Source organism: Vidua chalybeata, chromosome 8 (genome assembly GCF_026979565.1).
Source record: "Vidua chalybeata isolate OUT-0048 chromosome 8, bVidCha1 merged haplotype, whole genome shotgun sequence".
NCBI lineage: Eukaryota > Metazoa > Chordata > Aves > Passeriformes > Viduidae > Vidua > Vidua chalybeata.
This window is the reverse complement of record NC_071537.1, coordinates 11958176-11978512: the sequence shown is the minus strand read 5'-3', so window position 1 is coordinate 11978512 and position 20337 is coordinate 11958176. Positions and strand designations below refer to the sequence as shown.

General features: G+C 42.3%; 2 protein-coding genes across 5 annotated transcripts in view; one reads left to right on the top strand and one right to left on the bottom strand.

Moving 5' to 3' along the window:
* SLK (STE20 like kinase) overlaps positions 1-14371 on the top strand; it is a 49546-nt gene extending 35175 nt beyond the window's left edge. For 2 of the 3 annotated variants that reach the window (XM_053949497.1, XM_053949496.1), the window contains exons 13-19: positions 1142-1234; positions 4194-4323; positions 4562-4686; positions 5640-5828; positions 6980-7105; positions 8631-8744; positions 9245-14371. In XM_053949497.1, coding sequence (XP_053805472.1) covers positions 1142-1234; positions 4194-4323; positions 4562-4686; positions 5640-5828; positions 6980-7105; positions 8631-8744; positions 9245-9391 — 924 coding nt within the window. In that variant the 3' untranslated portion in view covers positions 9392-14371. The remainder of the gene's footprint in view (positions 1-1141; positions 1235-4193; positions 4324-4561; positions 4687-5639; positions 5829-6979; positions 7106-8630; positions 8745-9244) is intronic. The other variant, XM_053949498.1, reaches the window with a different exon arrangement.
* A 223-nt stretch (positions 14372-14594) lies between these two features.
* COL17A1 (collagen type XVII alpha 1 chain) overlaps positions 14595-20337 on the bottom strand; it is a 39515-nt gene continuing 33772 nt past the window's right edge. Inside the window, exons 49-57 of one of the 2 annotated variants that reach the window (XM_053949494.1) lie at positions 20139-20267; positions 18967-19056; positions 18321-18434; positions 17911-18063; positions 16723-17145; positions 16394-16534; positions 15756-15818; positions 15458-15529; positions 14595-15289 (exon numbers count right to left, since the gene is read on the bottom strand). In XM_053949494.1, coding sequence (XP_053805469.1) covers positions 15240-15289; positions 15458-15529; positions 15756-15818; positions 16394-16534; positions 16723-17145; positions 17911-18063; positions 18321-18434; positions 18967-19056; positions 20139-20267 — 1235 coding nt within the window. In that variant the 3' untranslated portion in view covers positions 14595-15239. The remainder of the gene's footprint in view (positions 15290-15457; positions 15530-15755; positions 15819-16393; positions 16535-16722; positions 17146-17910; positions 18064-18320; positions 18435-18966; positions 19057-20138; positions 20268-20337) is intronic. The other variant, XM_053949495.1, reaches the window with a different exon arrangement.

Genomic DNA, 20337 nt, shown 5'->3' with positions numbered 1-20337 from the left:
AAGTTGTATTCCGTTTGAACTGTATGCCCATATGTAAATAACAATTTTTCTTCTTTTGCGGTACCTCTTGCATTTTGAGTCTCTCTCTGTTCACTGGTGATTGGGTCCTACGTGGGAAATTGGGAGAATTTTACATATTGCTCTGAGCTAAAAGCAGTTCTTTCATGGACAAAGGAATAGCATGTGGTGATTTGGACTCTGTTTTCTGATGATGCTTCCACTATTAAACAAACAGGCATTTGTCTCTGGGTGCACAGTTTTGTGTTTAAAGCTTAAAAAGGCGATGTACAGTTTGAAGGAAAATGCAGCTGCTGCTCTAAAACTATCCATATTATATTGGAGTGTACAATGCTACATTTTCGTATTTGTGAGAAACAAAACTCAATCAGCAAATTAACAGATTAATAGTCAGTTGATTTAGCCAGGTTATATTTAGAATCTTTCTGCTAATCTTGTCTAATTCACCGTGTACTGAAACACGTTCCATCCCAGCATACGTGTCACAAAAAGTTTCTTGAAAACACTCTTATTTATTGGTGGGTTTTGCTTTAAATTCTTCAGAACCAAACACAACCAAATAATGTTTTGTTTGCTTGTATGATTATTTTGAAGACATAAGTTGTGTAGATGTCATTTATGGTTAGAGACACGAATAACGACATCTTGTAAATTCAGGTTAGAGACAGTGTCAGAAATAGCTGGTTTTCAATGGAAGTAATTTTAAGCTTCCAACCATTTTTCACAGCTTTATGTGAGGTAACATACTCTGTAGTCCTTTTGCCATAGTGATTCAAGAAAATACCACTTTTGCAGGTGGTGGTTTTCTTAACTATTGACTCTTCTGGCAGCTGCATGGAAGCACAAGTGAGGCACTGCCATTTGTGAGGGCACTGGGCAGCATTTGCATGCAAAAAGCACTGGCACATCCCTCCTCTCTGCACTGCTGGCATGCATAAAGCACCTATTGTTCTTTCTCTTTTCATTAAGCTCTTTCACTAAACTAACATCCCTGCCACTGAAGTAATGCATGCTTCCCACTATCTCTAGTGCTTGACCTGCATGTCCCTATGTTCACAGTAGTGCTTGCTGTGGAGACAAAGTGTTCTTTTTGCCACCTTCTGCATGCTTATATACACTGTAGGTTTTATGTGAAGTGGAGAAAGCACCAAAAGAGCTGAGAAAAGAGCTCATGAAACGCAAGAAAGAGGAGCTTGCACAAAGCCAGCATGCTCAGGTAACAACGGCAGCTTCAAGCTACTAAAATACAAAAGGCAGCAGTATTCACACAGCTTGATGATTTCACTTCTTGTTGTTGTTGAGTGAATATGGAACTTAACTCAAACTAACCCTACAAACTGCTCTCTTTCTTCAAGTACTCCCATGTCACATCTTAGACTGAACTGGGTAGAAATGTAAGAGCAGCGGTTGCCAGGTTCGTACTGTCAAGTGTAGGATTTTATGTGCTCTACTGAAAAAGAATGGTATTTTTCTACAGCAAGTTTATTTACACTATTTTTATGAGTGGTAAGTACTCCATGGGTCCTTCGGATTTTAAAGGTTATAGTCAGGAGGAAGTTTTGAACTACACAAGTGCAGAGGAGGAAAATTTATCTAATATGTAAGCATGAGACATCTTGTTTATAGGAGCAGAACAGATTAGGTAAAATGTTATTTAAATGTCAAAGTGTAGGTGTATAATAACTTTACAAAACATCATCTGTGATTTCATGCCTTCAGACTTGCTGCTTTTCTATGACCTAGCTAGAAAGAGGGCTAGTATTTTAGAAAAATACTGTCTTTGTGATGGCCACAGATTGTACAGAGTGAATTTGAACCACAGCAGAGCAGGTTTAGATTGAGTAACTTAAAGATTAAATGTTTATGTGAGTGACCTAGTAGAAAATAATAGCAACCAAAGATACCCATCTTTAAACTTTTTAAGGAAACAAAAACCTAATTTTTCATAGTGTTTGTAGGGACATGGTTAATTTCCTTTGCTGCTTTCAATTTGTTGAAGAGAGATGAAAGAAGATTTTAAATGTGAAATATCCTTACTTGGAATGACAAGTGCTAAACAAGGTGCAGCTGTTTAGTTTTAGAATATCTAGAACTTCCATCAGCATCTACTTGTGTGATTAGCCTTGACATTTCAAATGTTTATTACTAATGTACTGCAGATCTCATTTCTTCCCTTTTTTAAGAATAGAAATACATTTCACTATATTATGACACAGAATTACATTGTGTCCCACAGGGTGTTGCTCAGGTTATGATTCAGTCTTTTCAGTTGTCTTCATGTACGCTTTTCAACGCACAAATGCAGGATGTAAGTCTTAAAATGCAACACAGTGCAAGTTTATCTTCCTAATTTTTCAGATGTGTGTTTTCTCTTCTGCTCATATGTGCTGATCAATGTCACTGCTGTCTCCAAACTGGTTAGCACCAATTTAGGTAATTGTGCACTATCAATTGTCAAAAGTTCCAAAAGACAGTAGTTACTCGCTCTGAGCAAAACACTGAGGGTTCACACAGGCAACATATTTGTTCAGCACATGTGAGAAACATTGTGTGACTTGTATGCTGTGTGTGCAGTGAAACCATGTATTTTAAAGATATTTGAGTTTATTTTAAGATACTTACTGGGCATAACCAAGTGGTACTTTGAAAAAGGTTGGCTGCCTTGAACTGTCTGCCTTTAAACCACCCAATACATTCTTCAGTAAAGTCGGTGACATTTATTTTATTTGATACTTGAGTAGATGTGAGAAGTGGAAAGGCCACCGTGTTTCCTGAGATTGCCTAGTTTATCTTACAGCACTAGGAGGTATAAAACTTCATAAGAGTTACTCTGTAGAGAGCAGCAATGATATTTAAATGATTAAATGTGTAAAGCTCAAGCATAATCACTTTTTGACCACGACTACACTTGTACAGCTTTCCCCCACTCCCTCCAAATCAAAAATCTCCCAGCAGATTAAACATAGTGTTAATTATGTGTCTGCACTTCAGAATATTCAACTTGTAGTAGTCTTTTTAACCTTTTCAAGTATAAAGGGAAAAACCAGGATTTTTTGTCCCTCTATAAATTTGGTTAGGTGTGTCTGACTTAATTTACAGACATCACCTTCCAGTTCTTTTTGTACCCTGAGGTCTGTTACTGTCAGCTTAATTCACCTCTGGTTTTATGTTACCTGTCTCAGTGTAACTCTGCTGTCCACTAAGAGACATGAAAGCTTCATCTATGAATAACTTTATGTGAAGATGAAAACCAGGATTTTTCTGGTCAAAATAAAAAGTACTTTTAATGAACATTTAATTCCATTTGTTATGGACGTGAGCAGCCCACCTTGGCTCTGATAAGACCCTGCCATTGTCCTTTCTTTTGGCCTTGATACCATGCTAGAAGCATCTGATTCAGTTTCTTGTTTTAAGGCAGGTGTGAGTGTGTGTGTGTGTGCATGCTTGCATGCTCATAGCTGTGGTTTTTAATAGTTGGAAAGAAGAAAGGCAACAGTAGGTCTTGGGGCGTGGGAGGGGGGACTCAGTACTGTCTGCTTTTCATGATGGGATGTAACAGTGATAGCCCTGGATAATGGGAAGATGCAGGTGATAAACCCCTTTGTGAGGAGCCAGTTCAGCTCAGGTGTGAGCGGGTTATGGCCCTGCAGAACATTGGGGTGTCTATGCACTGGTCCTACAGAACTCCCAGCCTCAACAGCCCTGCCCTAAGGACAAGATGAACCACACAGATCTGAAACCCACCTGTGTAAATAAATAGGCTTTAGCTAATCACCCAAAGCAGAATAACCATATGTACCTTTATTTTCTTACACACATGAATAATTAACCCTTTTTAGAATGAGATCAACTTTAGATTGAGTATTGTCTTTGCTAGCTTTGAATCTGCAACTTGTTCTGAGGAGAGACGAGATGGAATGAGTTGCAGATGACTGGCTAGATTGTTACCTTTAGTCTTATTTCAGAAGGTATTATTTAAACATGAATATGCTCTTACCTACTCTGTACAAAAAAATACAAAAGATGGATAATTTGATAGCCAAGGCACGCTAGCTCAAATTTCATAAATGTATTTGTTTTCATATATAGCTAATGCTGAGAGAACTGGGAGTTTCAATAACATGTAATGTGGTTAGAAGAACCCAATTTAATTTACTTATATTGGTTTTTACCAGGAGCAGGAGTTTGTGCAGAAACAGCAACAAGAACTGGATGCATCTCTGAAGAAAATAATTCAGCAGCAGAAGACAGAACTGGCCACCATTGAAAGAGATTGCCTCAACAACAAACAGCAGCTCATGAGAGGTACCCAGCACCAGGCTCTCCCTTTGAAACAGGCACTGGTGTTTAGTAAAACAATGGTCTTTCTTCACTTTATGAAACCAAAAACCTTCATGACTTATCTAGAACTGTAACAAAAACTTTTGCTATGAAACAGCATTGTTTTTAAAATGTACTTATGCCACTTCTGAATATAGACCAGGAGGTTGGAAAGTACAGGATGGGATTGCAATTCCTGAACCAACCTTGCTCTTTTTTCCAGCTCGTGAAGCTGCATTCTGGGAGCTGGAGGAGCGGCACCTACAGGAGAAACACCAGCTCCTCAAGCAGCAGCTCAAGGATCAGTACTTCATGCAGAGGCACCAGCTGCTTAAGAGGCATGAAAAAGTTAGTGTTGACTTTGGCACTTTCTCTTGTGTATTATAATATCCATTTTTTAAATCAAGTAATCTTAGGATCTCTCCTGGTGCTGTATGTTTGCACAGGCAAGACCCAGACAAGTATTTTGAAGATGTTATGTGCTCTACTGAAATTTTAAAAAATCTTACTCACCTTACTTGAATACCTTAGTAATATATAAAGTATAAATTATGATATTTTCCTTTTTGATTCTTTAAAAAAAACACCAAACAACCACAACATCAGTCTTTTACTATAAAAAACCCCCAAATTCTGCTTATCCACCAAAACCGATTTTGATTTGTGTTTAAACAAATCTGTTCAGAAGTAAGTAATCCTGGGATTAAATTAGCAGAATGAACTGGATTAGCTTCTGGGCAAGTAGCTGACAACTGTCTCTTTATAGCTAAATCCTTATTTTCCACAAGGCACTTTGGTTTTAATAGAATACATGAAAGCAAATAGTTCAGTTTCTGAAAATGTAAACCAGTAGGTAGGTGTTTGAGGATCTCTTGGTGATCAAGGCATGAGCAGCCTCCACTGAAGGCTTGTTCTGTCCACTCTAGTTTACCCCATGTGAGCTGTTGCTTTCCCCAGTTTTTTTAAGCAAACTGCCCCTCCACAGCTGTAGCCCAGAAGTTCAGTTAAACAAAAAGGAGTTTTTCTTTTTGAATAACAGGCTTTGTAAAAGGCAGCGCAGGAGTTGAGTAAGCACTGGTAAAATATATGTGTATTTACATTTATTAGAGAATTTTCTTTGGGTTGGGCAAGATCCAGAACTCTCTAAAAGCAGCCCCTCCTCCCCACTGTTAACTCCTGGGGCTGGGAATGGTTTCTGCTGGGAGGCACTGACTCTCACCAGGGACTTAATAATGGAAAGAGATGCACACTGTTTAACATCACAGCTACTGTGTAATATTTCCACATGGTTAACGTTTCAGGAAACAGAACAAATGCAGAGGTATAATCAACGCCTTATAGAGGAGTTAAAGAACAAGCAAACTCAGGAAAGAGCCAGACTGCCTAAAATCCAGCGAAGTGAAGCAAAGACTCGGATGGCCATGTTTAAGAAAAGTTTAAGAATCAATTCATTTGCCTCTCCAGACCAAGATCGTGAAAAAATTAAGCAGGTAATCAATAAATTATTATTTAATAGTTTTAATAGTGTAAATGCTGAATGTGAGGTAAATGTGAGGATGGAATAGAGTGCACTCTCACAAGTTCTCAGATGGTACCAAACTGGGTTGATGCACTGGATGGGGTCAGAGGAACTCATCCTTCCCTGCTGCTCTGGTCAGCCTCTTCTGAAGTGCTGGGTCCAGTCCTGGGCTTCCCAGTGCAAGTCAGACACGGATTTATTGGAGCGAGTCGTGCAAAGGGCCTTGAAGATGGCTGAGAGACTCAAGTGTCTTGTTACACGAGGAGTCACCTGGGGTACCTGGGCTGCTCAGGAGGGTTTTATCCATGTGTATAAGTACCCAACAGAGGGAGCAAAGAAGGTGGAGCCAGCCTTTTCCCAGTGGTGCCCAGTGACAGGGTGAGAGACAGCAGCCACAGTTGAAATATGGAAAATCCAACTTCAACATGAGAAAACATTTTTGTAGTGGGAAGATGGTCAAACACTGGAGCAGGTTGTCCAGAGAGCTTGTAGAGATGCTCAGAGCCCAACAGGACACAGTCCTGCACACCCTCCTCCTGGTGACCCTGCTTTGAGTAGGGAGGTTGATCTTTGCAGATCCCTTCCAACCTCAACTGTTCAGTGATTCTGTGAAACATTTTTAAGGATGCTTGATTTTTGTGAGCTTTTGAACTAAAGCTGTAGGTATTCACTCATTCTTTAAAAGGGAATGCTGTGCAGAGGTTGAGAGGTTTGCTTTCTAATGCACCACAGTCACAAATCATGGTTTCATATGGTGAGAACTGGAAGGATGAAAAATGTGGAAAATATGGTCTCCTGTAGCTGTTTAACACCAGCCTAAACCAATGCTTGCAGCTGCACTGCTGTGTCACAGCTTCAGAGGGAGGTAATTTCAGGAATCTGGAAGTGAAATGTGCTGCATTTTAAGGAAAAATCAGAGTGCAGACAGAGAAATGGAATTAAAACTGTAGGGAACTTCCTTTGTAAGAATTTAAAAAAGAAAACATAGAGAAAATTACTGCTTAAATCTTCTAGAACTGTTCTTCTCAGTATGTGTTCATTCTATTAGATGCAGTTTTTTGACTAATGCAAACTGTTTTATTCAGAGGCACCATATAAATAATCTCTTATTTTTAATTTTAGTTTGCTGTTCAAGAAGAAAAGAGGCAGAAAAATGAGAGACTGGCGCAGCATCAAAAACACGAAAACCAAATGCGGGACCTTCAGTTGCAGTGTGAAGCAAACATCAGGGAACTGCATCAGTTACAGGTTAAAAATAGATGATAATAAATGACCATTCAGTTAGAAGACTTAAGTTAATACGAGATGCAGGCAAAGCAGAAACACCTTTCCTTAATTTTTACTGTATAGTTTTTCCAGCTTTGTTTTCAAAGGCCTGCAGTGCACTGCTTTCCAGATTCATATGTTCCCATCAATTAATGAAGAATCATTTTAAATTAAGAAGAGCATGAACCAGAAGCAGATGATCCCTTCTGGAATATCTGTCAAGTTCCCAGGGCTATTTTCTGTGGGCAGCATTTCCTTTTAACCCGGTTTTGCTGGCATGTCATTAATCAGAACAGAGGTAGGCAGCACCAGGCATTACTCACTAGTAGTTTGCAGCAATACAGGAATGAGGAGGTTTCTACCAAGAGCTGCCACTTGCGTGTGAACTTCTGGAAGGTACTTAGAAGGAATTCTCTTCTTGTGATAAGGAGCTCTGATTTGTCTCTTTTGGGGTATGCATTTTGTAAAAGTTTCTGCTGGATACCAGAGGCCAGATCTCCTTTTCTGTTAAATCAGCTTTTCCCAGTTTCAGGGACACAAGGCAGTTTTAAAGCATTAAATGATCACCTGCTGATAACCTTTGCTTAGAGAAATCATGCAGTGACCAACGAAGCTCATTCTACTCTATTCACTTTCTTACATCCTGCAAAAACAGTCCCTGGCTGTGCCACTAATATGCCCCAGTAAATCCCCAAGTATCGTGGGAGCCTTGTGAGAGTTTCAGCTTCAGTAAAATAGAGCAGATTAGGGCTGCTCTGAGCTTCACAAGGAAAACTGGCCCTTTGCTGCACTCAGGTCTAGCCAAGTGCTTGTTGTTTGTGTTGCTGTGATTCTGTGCTCTGCATCAGACCCATTTGGGACTGGAACCCTAGAAACACAACCACTGCCAACTGCTTTTAAAAAAAGTGCAGAGACCAAATAATTGATTATTTTCTTGTCATGCTTCAGAAGTCCTCTGAAAGTGAGGCAGATGCCTGGGTACCTTACTCAGAGAAATGTGAAGCTGAGGTGTGGTTTGAGCCTTTTCATAGGGTAATCCTGAGGCTGCTTCTGCAACCACCTTTGTCTCTTCTCTAAGTTCCATTTGTGTGTCTCAGCTCTTGGCACCAAGAGTTGAAATATTTCCAAAAAACAGCTTCCTTTTTAATGTAATTGGTTTTAATAAATTATACAGACTGTCTTTAAAAAGCAAAGCAGAAATGCTGCGTGACCTTGAAAAGCATCATTAGGCAGTGAAACACAGTTTTGAGTAACACTCTCAGCAGCTGCCTTAATGATGCTCAGCAGTGTATTTGGATTTACGAGTGTTTCTTATCTCAATTGGCTCCGATGGAAAGATCAGCTTTTGAAAACACAGCCTTGTAACATACTTTCATCTTGTAATTATTCACGTCACTATTTACACGGAATAAGCTAATTAGAAAGAATTAGGACAACATATGTCACTGTACAAATGTTGAGTTGCCTAATCTGAATTAGTTTTACATAAGGATTATCTTGTTTTAAGAATGAAAAATGCCATCTACTGGTTGAGCATGAGACTCAGAAGCTAAAAGAGCTGGATGAAGAGCACAGCCAAGAACTGAAGGAATGGAGAGAGAAATTGAGACCAAGAAAAAAGGTAAATGGGAGTGGTTCATGAATCAGGAAATTATCAAGGGTTTGATCTAGAAAACACAGACAGTACAAAAGTATTGCAGATGAGGAGAGTCAAGCTGCTGTACAAAGCTGTTGCAGTTCACTGTATAATAAAAGATGTTTAAAAAATTGCATAAGCTGAGCAAAGGGCAGGTGAACCAAAACAGGCTGGATGTTACCAGCCTCTTTGCAGGGCTCCCACCTGCAGCACGTGTGTGCAGGTTTGCATGGAAAACTTAGCTGGAGGTAAATCTGGGGCTAGGAATTTATTTCAGAAGCCAGTCAGTTACTACAAAAATTGAGTGATATATAGCAGACATATAGCTGGTGGTGGAGGTTGGTCTTGGGGGATTATTTTATTTTAAAAGGGAACATAGTAGAGTTTCACACGGTTTAGAGATTGATCAGACAAAATGTCTCCACAATAATGGGTTTCTTGTACTTTGCCTTGTTAATCCTGTGACAATCTGATTTTGGTTTTAGATGCTGGAAGAAGAATTTGCCAGAAAACTGCAGGAACAGGAAGTTTTCTTTAAAATGACTGGAGAATCTGAATGCCTTAATCCTTCAACACAAAGCCGGATTTCCAAATTCTACCCAATCCCCAGTCTTCACTCCACTGGGTCGTAACTCTGGGAACTTCTGTAGGTTTTTTGGTGTTTGGAATTCTCCCTCCTGACGGCCTAACCTGACTTACCCGCGGCGTATGAACATCGGGGACCTCGCGTGTCTTGTTTTCAGTGGAGACAATCAGTGTCAGGAACGGTTTCTTCACTCCCCTGAACAGAAGAAACAAACCAAGTGTTGGTGTACAGTGGTATTGTTACGTCCTTCAGATGTTTCAAGACTAAGTGGGCTTTTTATCCCAGTCTCTAAAAGTACGTTACCTACAGTTTTGACTTTAAGCCTGAAATACTAATTATGCTCTTTCTCATCACAAAAAAAAATGGTTTCTCATCTGAACATTTAAATGGTGTAATATTAGTTCTGCTACTGTGTTTTTAAGCATCAGATTTCTCCACAAGAGAATTCCACAATTGAAACTGCCATGAGAGTTTTAAAATTTTATAATGTGAGCAGTGTCTTCATGGCAAGGACTGAAACTAATTACTAAGAACATGCCAGCAATCAGAAAAACAAACCCTTATGTATAAACACAATTGGCAAAAGCCTTTGCAACTTCTTTTGAAAGAAACCTCTGGCATAAATTAAACTGAGCTGATCTCCATGACATGTTTTGTCCATTAGTTCCATAATGAAATGGGGTGCTAGTTTAATTAATACAGTGCCTGAAACACTTAGATATGCTGATCCTGGCAACAGGATACTGTTTTGTCATTTAAAAACACAAAACTCCTTAGTGTTGCTGTTACTGTACAAAACAAGATTTCTTGCTGCTACTGCCATTTTTGTTGTAAATCCTCACCCTAAAATATTTTGCACTAAAATATGTAAAGGTGAAAGAAATGCTAACTTTAAAATGCACAGTTTATTATTTTCTTTAGCTATTACATACAGGTGGTTAGTTCTACAAATTGAAAAACTGTAGAATGTATTTTTTAGAAAGCGGTGTGCAAAATGCACGTGGTTTCTCTAACTGTACCTGGAATGGGTAGAGCCATTGTTCTGTTCTTACCAAAGCCTGTTCATTTGAACTCCATCACAGAAGTGGAGGTGAATGGTCATATTTATAAATAACCATGGCTAAAGTCTGATTTCACTAGCACTAGAAATGTTAGATTCCGTTTCGGTTTTTTTTTTTTTTTAGTCATTTTATTTTAAGGAAAGATTTAAGTTAAATATACAGACAAATTCCTTTATGAAGCTGGGTGTTTTGCTTTTGTGTTGCCACCTACTAACATAGGCAGGTTTTATTTTTCGAGTTCCTAGATGTACCCTAAGTTATTTGCCTGACTGATCTGTAGTGGGAAATCTGAACTGTGTCTCCTATAGCGGGGTAGGGAAATACAGCTGTATTAGGTCACTCTTGCTGCACTCCTTTTGCTGGATAGAGGCTGAGTCATATCAGGACAGTGTTACAAGCTGTACTTGGGTATGTTGGAGCTCCATTTGTAAAATAGTATTTTTCTGTCTTTTGAGGCCTGACTTTCTCTGGTATCTTTGGGTATCAACTGCACCCATTTTGTTTGCTTGCTTTGACCGTGCAACTGGTGCCCATTCCGTGGCGTTCATTTCATGGGAACAGTGTTGCTGCATGGCAATGAACGTAGGACTTTAATCAGCTGTGGTTGAAACCTTGGATGCTGAAATCCTTGGACATTGAACCAGTATCTTCTCAATGAAGACACTTAATTTACAGCACAGTAAAAAAAAATTGGAAAATGCATGTTTTAATTTAAATTTTGTAACTTTTTGATAGCATAATTACTTTAATAGCTAGCCTTAATTTCTGGCATTTTATTATTTTAAATGTGTATTGTGTACTGTTGTAAATTCACACACCATATCTCTAGAATGTTCTTTGTTGCTAAATGCAAAGTTTTTTGAATTGTTTGTTTAGTAAGGAGAAACAAGTCTTTGAAGACCTTTTGCTTTTTAAGCTCCACCTTCATAAATTGACTGTTACTAAGATACCATTAAATAATCTTCATCTCTATTTAACAGAATTTGTTTGCAATTTCGTATGAAGTAGGCTCAGTGCTTTACCTGGGGAGTAGGCAGGGCAGGCAGATTTTCTCTTCTGGATTATGTCTACGTTCATCCCCAGTAAATCCTCACAGGGAAATGTTAATAATCTTCTCCTTACGTTTTCGGTGGTTTCAGTGATACATTACTAATATGTATTGGCATTCTGTTTACCTCTGTCTGAATCGCTTACATCTTTTATTTGAAGATCCTTTTCACACAGGCCCTGCAATCTGATCTCATTGTAAATTGCACAAATAACTGTAACTGAGCTCTGGGATGAAGGGAGGGATCGGATGTGGCAGTGGAAGCCTTGCTCAAGTCTCCAGGTGGGGAGCCCTGTGAAGCACTTGCAGCCTTGTGAACTGGGTAGAGAATTAATACCAAGCATGAGTGATAACAAGAACTAGCCTGGGTACTTACACATCTAGACTGATAAAATTGGGTTTAAATGTTGCAGAATGTGAGAGAGGTGTTACAATATTGTATCAGTGTCAGAAAATTCAATTCAAATTAAATTTAGTCTCGCATAGGCCTAAAAGACATCTCCTGAGATGCGAAATCCAATCTTGGTACTATCTCACATCACCTCCCTAATGAATGTTAGCAGCTCCATCTCCAGGGTGGCAATGTGTGTTTTCTGCAGCCAAAACAATGTACTTACAAGTTCTTACTGTTTGGCAGATCTCATTGTCCCCACACGCTCCTCCAAAGCTGACCACAAATCAGTATTTGCTCACCAATGTGTTTTACTACATTGTAATTTCTGTCCACAGGAAAACAAGAAAAGGCAATAAATCCCAGGGTTGCAGTGCTGTGTGTGGGTTGTCCTCCTGTGTTTACAACTGATCCTTATGGAAAACCTGCCTGCAGGGCCTCAGCCTCACACCATGTGCTTCCCAAGCTCTGAAAGTGCATTTTGCACTGCTTAAGGCATCCAGGGACATTGGGGGCTAAAGGTCTTCGGGTGCACCTGCTACCTGTTTTTATGAGATTCTGGCTGAGGAGGGCTTACCAACCCAGGGGAAAATGGGCTGTGGCAGCTCTTGATCTTCTGAAGTTCCAGGGGAACTTTGCTGCTTATTTTATTTTATGAAGAAGAAATACTCCAGCATTTGATCCTCTCTGATCCCCATAAAACACATTTTCCTTCTCCAAGCACTCTGCTGTCACTGGTGTATACATGAGAACTATATACAGCACATAAAGATACCATAACTGGAGTTGTTATTCATATGATTGATTATGTAAGTCTGGATTTATAAACACCTTCTGAAGGAAAACCTTTATTTGAATTGGCACCTGAATTCAAATTCCCTGCTGGCAGGGCTGCACTGTCCTGACCATCAGCATTCACTCAAGAGTGATTTTTCACATCACATTAAAAACTGATGTTCAGTCTGAGCTGCACCCTTTTTTCCAGGAAATCTTTTAAGCTAACACTCTTTTAAAATTGCATTCATTATCAATATCTGATCTATCACACAGTTAAAGAAATTATTCTTCTGTCACAGAGGACTTTATGATAACTCTATTCTACTGAATTATTTTCCTTAAAAATTGGAAACATAGCACCTTAACTAAGAGCTAAGCAAAGCAGCAATGAAATCACTTTTATCACACCGTCTCTTTTGTGACAGCAGTATCACATAGGAAGTTGATTCTCCAATTGAAATAGTATCTGCCTTGCAAGTATTTCAAGCTTGCTTTGGTATAGGAAAGATTCATATAGGTGGTTTAAATTCAGGCACTTGAGTCCACTTTTAGGCAGCCTGATTTTCAGAGCTGTTGTGCAGCTGTAGCTCCCAGACCTCAGAAATACATCATTGTTGAAAACTGAAATGTACAAATAAGCTTGGTGCTAGTTGCTTCCACTGATCTACTGCTTCTTGGTTCATCTGCTGTGGGGAAGAGGGGTAAGTTTGAGGACAGTGACTCTGGTTGTTGGAGGCAAGGGCAGGGAGGAGTGTTTAGGACCATCATTGTGTCAGTAAGTTCTATGTTAGCATTTATACTCTGGTCATTTTACGTCAAAATCTGTACTTCTGGATCTCTGAAACTTCCTTCCATTGATGTGTCCATGGAAATTGCCCATTCCCAGACTACTTCTGCCATCTTCACAGCAGTTTAAATAAGATTAGAGAGAATTAACCTTCCTTGTTCACAGGCAAGCCAAGGCCAGAATGCCCCATCATTTCTCAGTCTTGACAAAGATGAGAACAGATAAAGGGAAGGAGAAGATAAAGGAAATTACAGTGTTTCTTTTACAGAACTTTTACTTGTTCTGCATCCCCTTTCTCCAGCTCAGTCCTCACATGCTGTTTCCTGTAGCTCCTTTGCACATCTGTTGTCTGGGCAGTCAGTGGTGCCAGAGGAAAACCCCTGAAGCAAAAACACGCTCATGCCCAACCCATGAGAAAGGGCTCGTGTGCTTTCCCTGTACTGAAAGCAGAAGGAACTGGCTGAGTCCAGGGTTACCCTGATTTAACAAAGTCTTCCACACTTACAATTAGGTGGTAAAGCTTCTTTGGTAATGAGAATTAGTCCTAAAATGGTGGAAAGAACAGAAACTAGGAAGAGACATGGAGTGGCATCTAATGTTGAGCTGTCATACCATTTTCTGTAGGAAGCCAAGCAGAGCAGGAGCATCCTGTGACAAAACACATGCCTGAGGCACCGCTGGCCTCGTGTTCTCCCACCAGTTTGTTGAATGTTTTGTGTTAACTGCAAACCAAGTTATTTTTGCCTTACAAAAAGCAACCAAAAATCATGAGATGGATGAATAATTGGCTAAGGGTCTCTGTACAGCTAGTGTACAGCTTGTGGAAGTGAACTTGCAGTAGCAGCCATACAACAGTTCTGAGAGTTTTTTTGTCTTGTTTTTCAAAGTAATTTGATTTCATGGCTTTCTGTAGAATATTGTAATAATTCTGCTGTAAATACAATAAAATCACAGTTTGCTGAGATCGCCTCAGTTTTGTTGATGGAAAACTTGCATGAAATATAAGTGATTTGTACAAGTCTTTGAGTGAAGGGGATGATTTACAATGTTTAAAATAATGGAGTATAAAAGTATTTAATGTTGTGCCATTGTATTTACCATTGTACCTCAGACCCATCTCAGGTGCCTCACCCTGCCCCACAACAACCTGCAAACACAGAATGGCCATCCTCAATAGTTCAGGGATGGGGTTAAAAACACACTTTAATTGGGCTGTTTACATTAAAGATTATTTTTCACCAGTGTTTTAAAAAACAGAAAAAAAATACAAAAATATTTTTAAAAGATAAACAAATTATGTTTAAAAGTGCTTTGGTTCGGCCCATATGTCCTGTCTCGCTGTGCTGCTGTAAACGGGCTCCACTTGGGGTTGGCAGAGCTTGTGGAGAGGGAATCCCAGGGTGGTGCAAGCCCAGGGTTTTTCACGGGACCTTGTGGGCTGCATGTGATCCCTGACAAACCATGCATTTGGTGGGGATGGGATTTTTTTTTTTTTTTCTGCATAGTTGGCTAGTTGTTAAAAATCCCAGGTTTTTATATATCTGGGAGTAGTACAAGAAGCCTGGACTAGGTGAGACAGGAAGCCCTTGTCAGCCCAAGGACATCAGCCTGAGAGCTCAGGGGCACGAAGCCAACCATCAGTAACAGGAGCAAACACCCCACACTAGGGCCATGCTGGACACACACAAGGACATTCGGATCTGAACTATCAACTCTAAGGGGTCAGCTGAGCAGTGAGGATGTTTTAGCATTAAGGCAGTGAAGACTCAGGCTAATTTTCTACAGGCTGCTGGGAATGCTGCCCTGTGCAGAACTGAGCTACCTCTTTCCTTAAACACCAACAGTTCTTCTTTTTCTTCTGCCAACATACAGTTGTTCACCTGGGGACCAGAAAAATCAAAAGGAGGGTTAGTTGAAAAGACCATGTAAAAAGACAGAAGATCCAAACCAAAAAACTGAGGCTGTGTTTTCCAGCTATTCCCAGGGATGGGCTGGTGCCACTTGTGACAGTCAAATCCTGCTCTCCTGGGGATGGCAGGTGTTCCTACCTTTCTCTCCCTTCTCTCCTTTTGGTCCCCTTTGCCCATGTCGTCCTGGTGGGCCCATTGGCCCAGGGTCACCTGAAGGAATGAGAAGACCAAGTTTGCCCTTGAGCACAAGTGATCCACAGACAGGGACGGGCCACAGGAAGGGACACTAAGTCAGGACAATGTTTTGGCTGAGATCCTGAAGGTGCCACGTTCACTGTGAGAGGGTGTGACCTCGAGCAGTGCTATGACCTCTGTGGTCACAATGCTGCTTCCTGGGCATCAGAAGGCTGAAGAGGGAAAGGATGGCAAGCCTTACCTTTGGGTCCAGGATAACCCCTCTCTCCCTTTTCACCGGGTGGCCCCTGGATGGCACCATGTGCTGGAGAGGGAGATGAAGGAGAGAGTGAATGAATGGGAGAAACCACTGCCCACTCAGAGAAGCTGTGAGTCACACTGGAAGGACATTTCTCTTGGTTAGATGGGATTAGACTGACAGCAAGGTTTTTAAACAGGGTTTTGGTCCCAACAAAGTTCCAAGGACAGGCTGTGATGTCATTTCACCAGCACTGCTCTGTCACTTTCTCTGTATGCCCTGGCTGTCACTAGGGCTGGAGCTGGCCCATGCTCAGGATGGGGAATCTGAGAGCAGAGCGAGCACCTGGCTCATGTTTCTGTACGTGTGCCAGTGTAGCCACATTAAAATGGGCCACAGAGCTTGTAAGCACAGAGGCCTTCAGGGTTTGGGATGAGCTTCCTAACAATAGTGGTAAAAACTGATGTCCTTCCTAATGGTAAGACTGCACCTCCCCAGCAAGGAAGGAAGGAGATGTAAAGACCATCCACTTTCAACTCTGCACCTTGACTTTTGCAGTGTGAGAAGATCAATAGGTTTGTGAGAGGTTGAGGAGATGTAATATGCATGAGCCAGAAATGCCAAGCCAAAATGTCACTCACTTCTAAAGAAGTCCATGAGGTCTGCAGTGACATTGCCATAGGCTGCAAAGACCTTGCTGATGCCAGGGGGACCAGGAGGGCCTGGGGGACCTGCAGGTCCCTGTGCAGTGTAAGACATCAGGTCCTGGAGAATACCTTGGCCTGCAGAATTAAAGATGTCGTTTGAAAGGAGCTCTGGGAGAGCTGTGGCTGCATGCTGAGGCAGAAGGTGTAAGGGAGAGATGTAGGCAGCAGGAAGGAGAGTGAAGTGAACAGCGTGTCCAGGCACAGGGGGTTTGGAGTTGGAGGCTGGGATAGGAAGGGTCAGGATGAGCAGGCATTGCACTCACTCTGGAGGCTCTCTGACACACGGAGTGCCAGCTCGTTGTAATCCAGGGAACCAGTGAAGGAGTTGCTGTAGGATCTGCTCGACCCTGCTGATCTCCTGTGTGATTCCTCCTCTGTCAGCAGCCCATCGAAAGACCCGTCTGTGCCCATGGAGGCATCGTAAGCACCATCGCTGCCCACAGAGGCATGGTAAGAGGATCTGCTGCTCATGGAGCTGCCATACGAGCTGCCATACGTGCCCAGTGAGCCCCCGTGGGAGCCCTCAGCACCAAGGGATCCTCCATGCAAGTGCTCAGAAGCTCGTAAGCCTTGGTATGATGAAGACATAGACCCAGACACAAAGCCACTGTCTCCTTTGGGTCCCGGTGGTCCCGGTGGTCCCTGTGGCCCAGGGGGCCCTGAGATGTAGCTTCGAACTTCATCACCTACAAAATACAAGGGGGGAACTTCAGGGACACTGGGCTTGACAGAGATCCTGTGCTACCACCTGAATGAAGACCGGAGTGTGAAGTTCTGTCCCACCAACCATCAGTGACCCTCATCCAGTGCCATTTCTCAGGCAGCAGGCACATGTCAGCATTGAACTTCACAGATGCTAAGACACCCTCCTCCTTCCCATCTCTCCCACAATTTTGTGTGCCCAATCTTAGGAACATGCCCAATGATTTTGCAGAAGGCTGCACTCCTCAGGCCAATTTCAGCACTTCTGCCAAAAGAGCCCTTCTGTGACCAGTTTGCCGAAACTGAGGCGTTTTTCAAAGCCTGCCCTGGATGACTTGCCAGGATTAGCTCAGACCATTGGTGCTTCACAGCTAGCTCAGTGCTGCCTTCCAACCCCTCCATTATCCATGGCTCTGTGGGCAGGTGTTTGCCAAAGAAAATGCTTTTCCCTTGGTAAAACTCCGCTGGTGACCTTACTAGGGACCCAGGTTCAGCACAGGCCAACTGTAACTACCCAGTGCTTGTCCCTGTTGTCTCACAACACAGACTTTGGCTGGCAGTTGGACTGAAAAGAGAAAAGCCTACAGGGTGCAGCACACTCGTGTAGACCTGGCTGTATAGGGAAGGTATTGCTGTAGCCTCAGTTCAGGGAAGGCTACAGGAATGTCTGCTGTGGCAGAGCCAGTCACCTACACAAGGTAAAGCATGTCTTAGGATGTGTGCAGGAAGGATGGGTGGTGTTCCCTTACTCTTCAGGTACTGGATCAGCTCACTCCTGAACTCGTCACTGTTGGTGATGTCAGCATAGGACAGGAGGCCAGTTCCCGAGAAACCTGGTGGTCCTGGTGGGCCAGGAGGGCCAGGTGGGCCCTGGACTCCAGAAAGGGAAGAGTATCCAACACCTTGAGAGAAAGAAAGAATTATTTCCCATCAATGAGAGGATAAGGAAATTTCACATGTTTGGGGATCTTGAAAGTTTAAAGGCTCCAACGCCAACTTCCATCCCTTTACAGACAACACTGACAAAATTCTTTTCTTTATAGTGACTTTGTTTCCAGTGGGCAGTCACATTCCTGCTAAGCTAAATCTCAGCCTCAAGTCCCCCCAACATCTAAAAACAGAATCACCCTGGCAGCTGTGAGAAACACAAATGCTTTACTTTGAAGGTAGGCAGAGATGTCCTCCAGGGAGGTGCCTGGTGATCCAGGGATCCCTGGAGGTCCTGGAGGGCCTGCAGGACCAGGGGGCCCAACAACACCACTGAATTCAGAGTCTGTAAGACACAAGGGAAGAAAAGAAGTCACCCAAACAGCCACAACCCTAATGTATGTTCCTTGACAATACAGGTTATGCCAGATACAGCCAAGTAGTAGGGGTTTTTTGTCACTAGTACCTCCTGGTGCATCCTTCTTGGTGCAACCCACTTCCCTGCATTTAGATGTCACATTGGACAGTCAGGTGATTCCAAAGAGAGTAAAGTCCCTATTTTTAAAATATACTTTTAAAGAGGCATAAGAAATGATGCCTTCATGCTGCAGAGTTTGGATACAACAAAGGGCTCCTTCATGCCCATCTCCAAGACAGCACCACTGCTGTTGCTCCTCACAGGAACATGGTGATCCAGCTGCAGCCCCCTGTGGAGTGTGCAGCTGCCAGCAGAGGCCTGCAGTGCTGCTAAGGACAAAGGGCCATCAGAGGGTTGTTCGTGATCACAGGCAAAAAGGGAAATTCTGTGACTAAGGCTGTAAAAAAGATCCTGGGGGAACATAGAGCCCCATGGCAGGGGAGTGAAGAAGTTGGCTTACTTCTCAAGTAAGCTGTCAGGTCACTGTAAGATATACCAGGTGACCCTGGAGGCCCAGGTGGTCCAGGCAGTCCAATGCTCATCCCAGAACCTGCAAAATCAAACAGATTCACATTATCAGAACAGGCTGTTACAGTGTAAGCAGACAGTCCACAGGGCTTGTTCACAGGCAATGCAGGAAGGGCTCCTGCAGAGTGGAATGTCCCCATCAGCAGGCTGTGCCAGGAGCCAGAGCTCAAACCTTGTTCTGGATTTGTGACTTTGCCCTGCCAATCCCAAGGACACCCACAGACAGGCAGACAGCAGGCTTCTACTCCTGGCAAAAGCTCTGCACCTCATGAACCCATTACATGGTGGGGACACCCCTGGACCTGCAGCTCAGCTGCAACTCACAGGCCGATGCATGTGCTGCTCTCCCTGTGTCTGTGGCTCTAGGGCAACACTGTGCATTTTGTGATTTGTGTTAATGAAATGTCCCTGCTGACAAAATGCAGCTGCCCTGCCTGAGCCATTGGAGTGCTGCCATTACACTGCAGTTTCCTGCTGAAAATTCCCTCCATCTTAGAAGCACTCCACTAGTGACATCTGGTCTCAAAGAGCAGTTCAGAGAAACTGAGCGTGGACCAGGCTGTGTTTTTAAGCAGACAGTTGCAGCTACCAGGATTAGGCATTTTAGCACTGCTGCTGGGATGCACAAAGAGTCCTCTCTGTCAAACAGCTCTTATATGCCATATCACCCCTTTACAGATGGGAAAATTAAGCAGAGACATAGAAATTGTTTCAACTAACTTCTAAGAGTTTGTTGCCTGAGCTGCCTTGACACAAAGTGGGCACAGACCAACTCTTTCACAGGGAAATATGTCCTGACCACAGAGATAAAGGTTAGAAAGGCACTTAAAGGTGTTGATGTGACTTCTAAGATGGCTAAAATGAAATTTTGTTCCTAAGCTCAATTTTTAATAAAGAAAGGATTCATTACTACTCTGTCAGTGGTATCTTAGCTACAGGGTATCTTTGTTCTCTTCCAAGTCTCTCACAGTCCCTGTGAGGAGATTTCTGTACACAGGGATTCGCACAATTAGCACTGGAATAATTTCTACTGACTTGACAGCATGAGCTTTGTGCTGGGCTCCCAAAGGAACAGAGGGAAACACACACTAATAAAACCATTACTTGACAAGTAGCTGATAAACCTCCTGGTCAGCTCATCATAATCCAGTGACAGAGACATTCCATCTCCCCCTGGCCCAGGAGGTCCCGGTGGGCCCTGAGGTCCAATGAGATACTGACGAATTTCTTCTCCTAGAAATGAAGAAAAGCATCATTTAAGGCTGGCCAGCTGCTGCACAGACACCAAGTGTGAGGAGTTCCC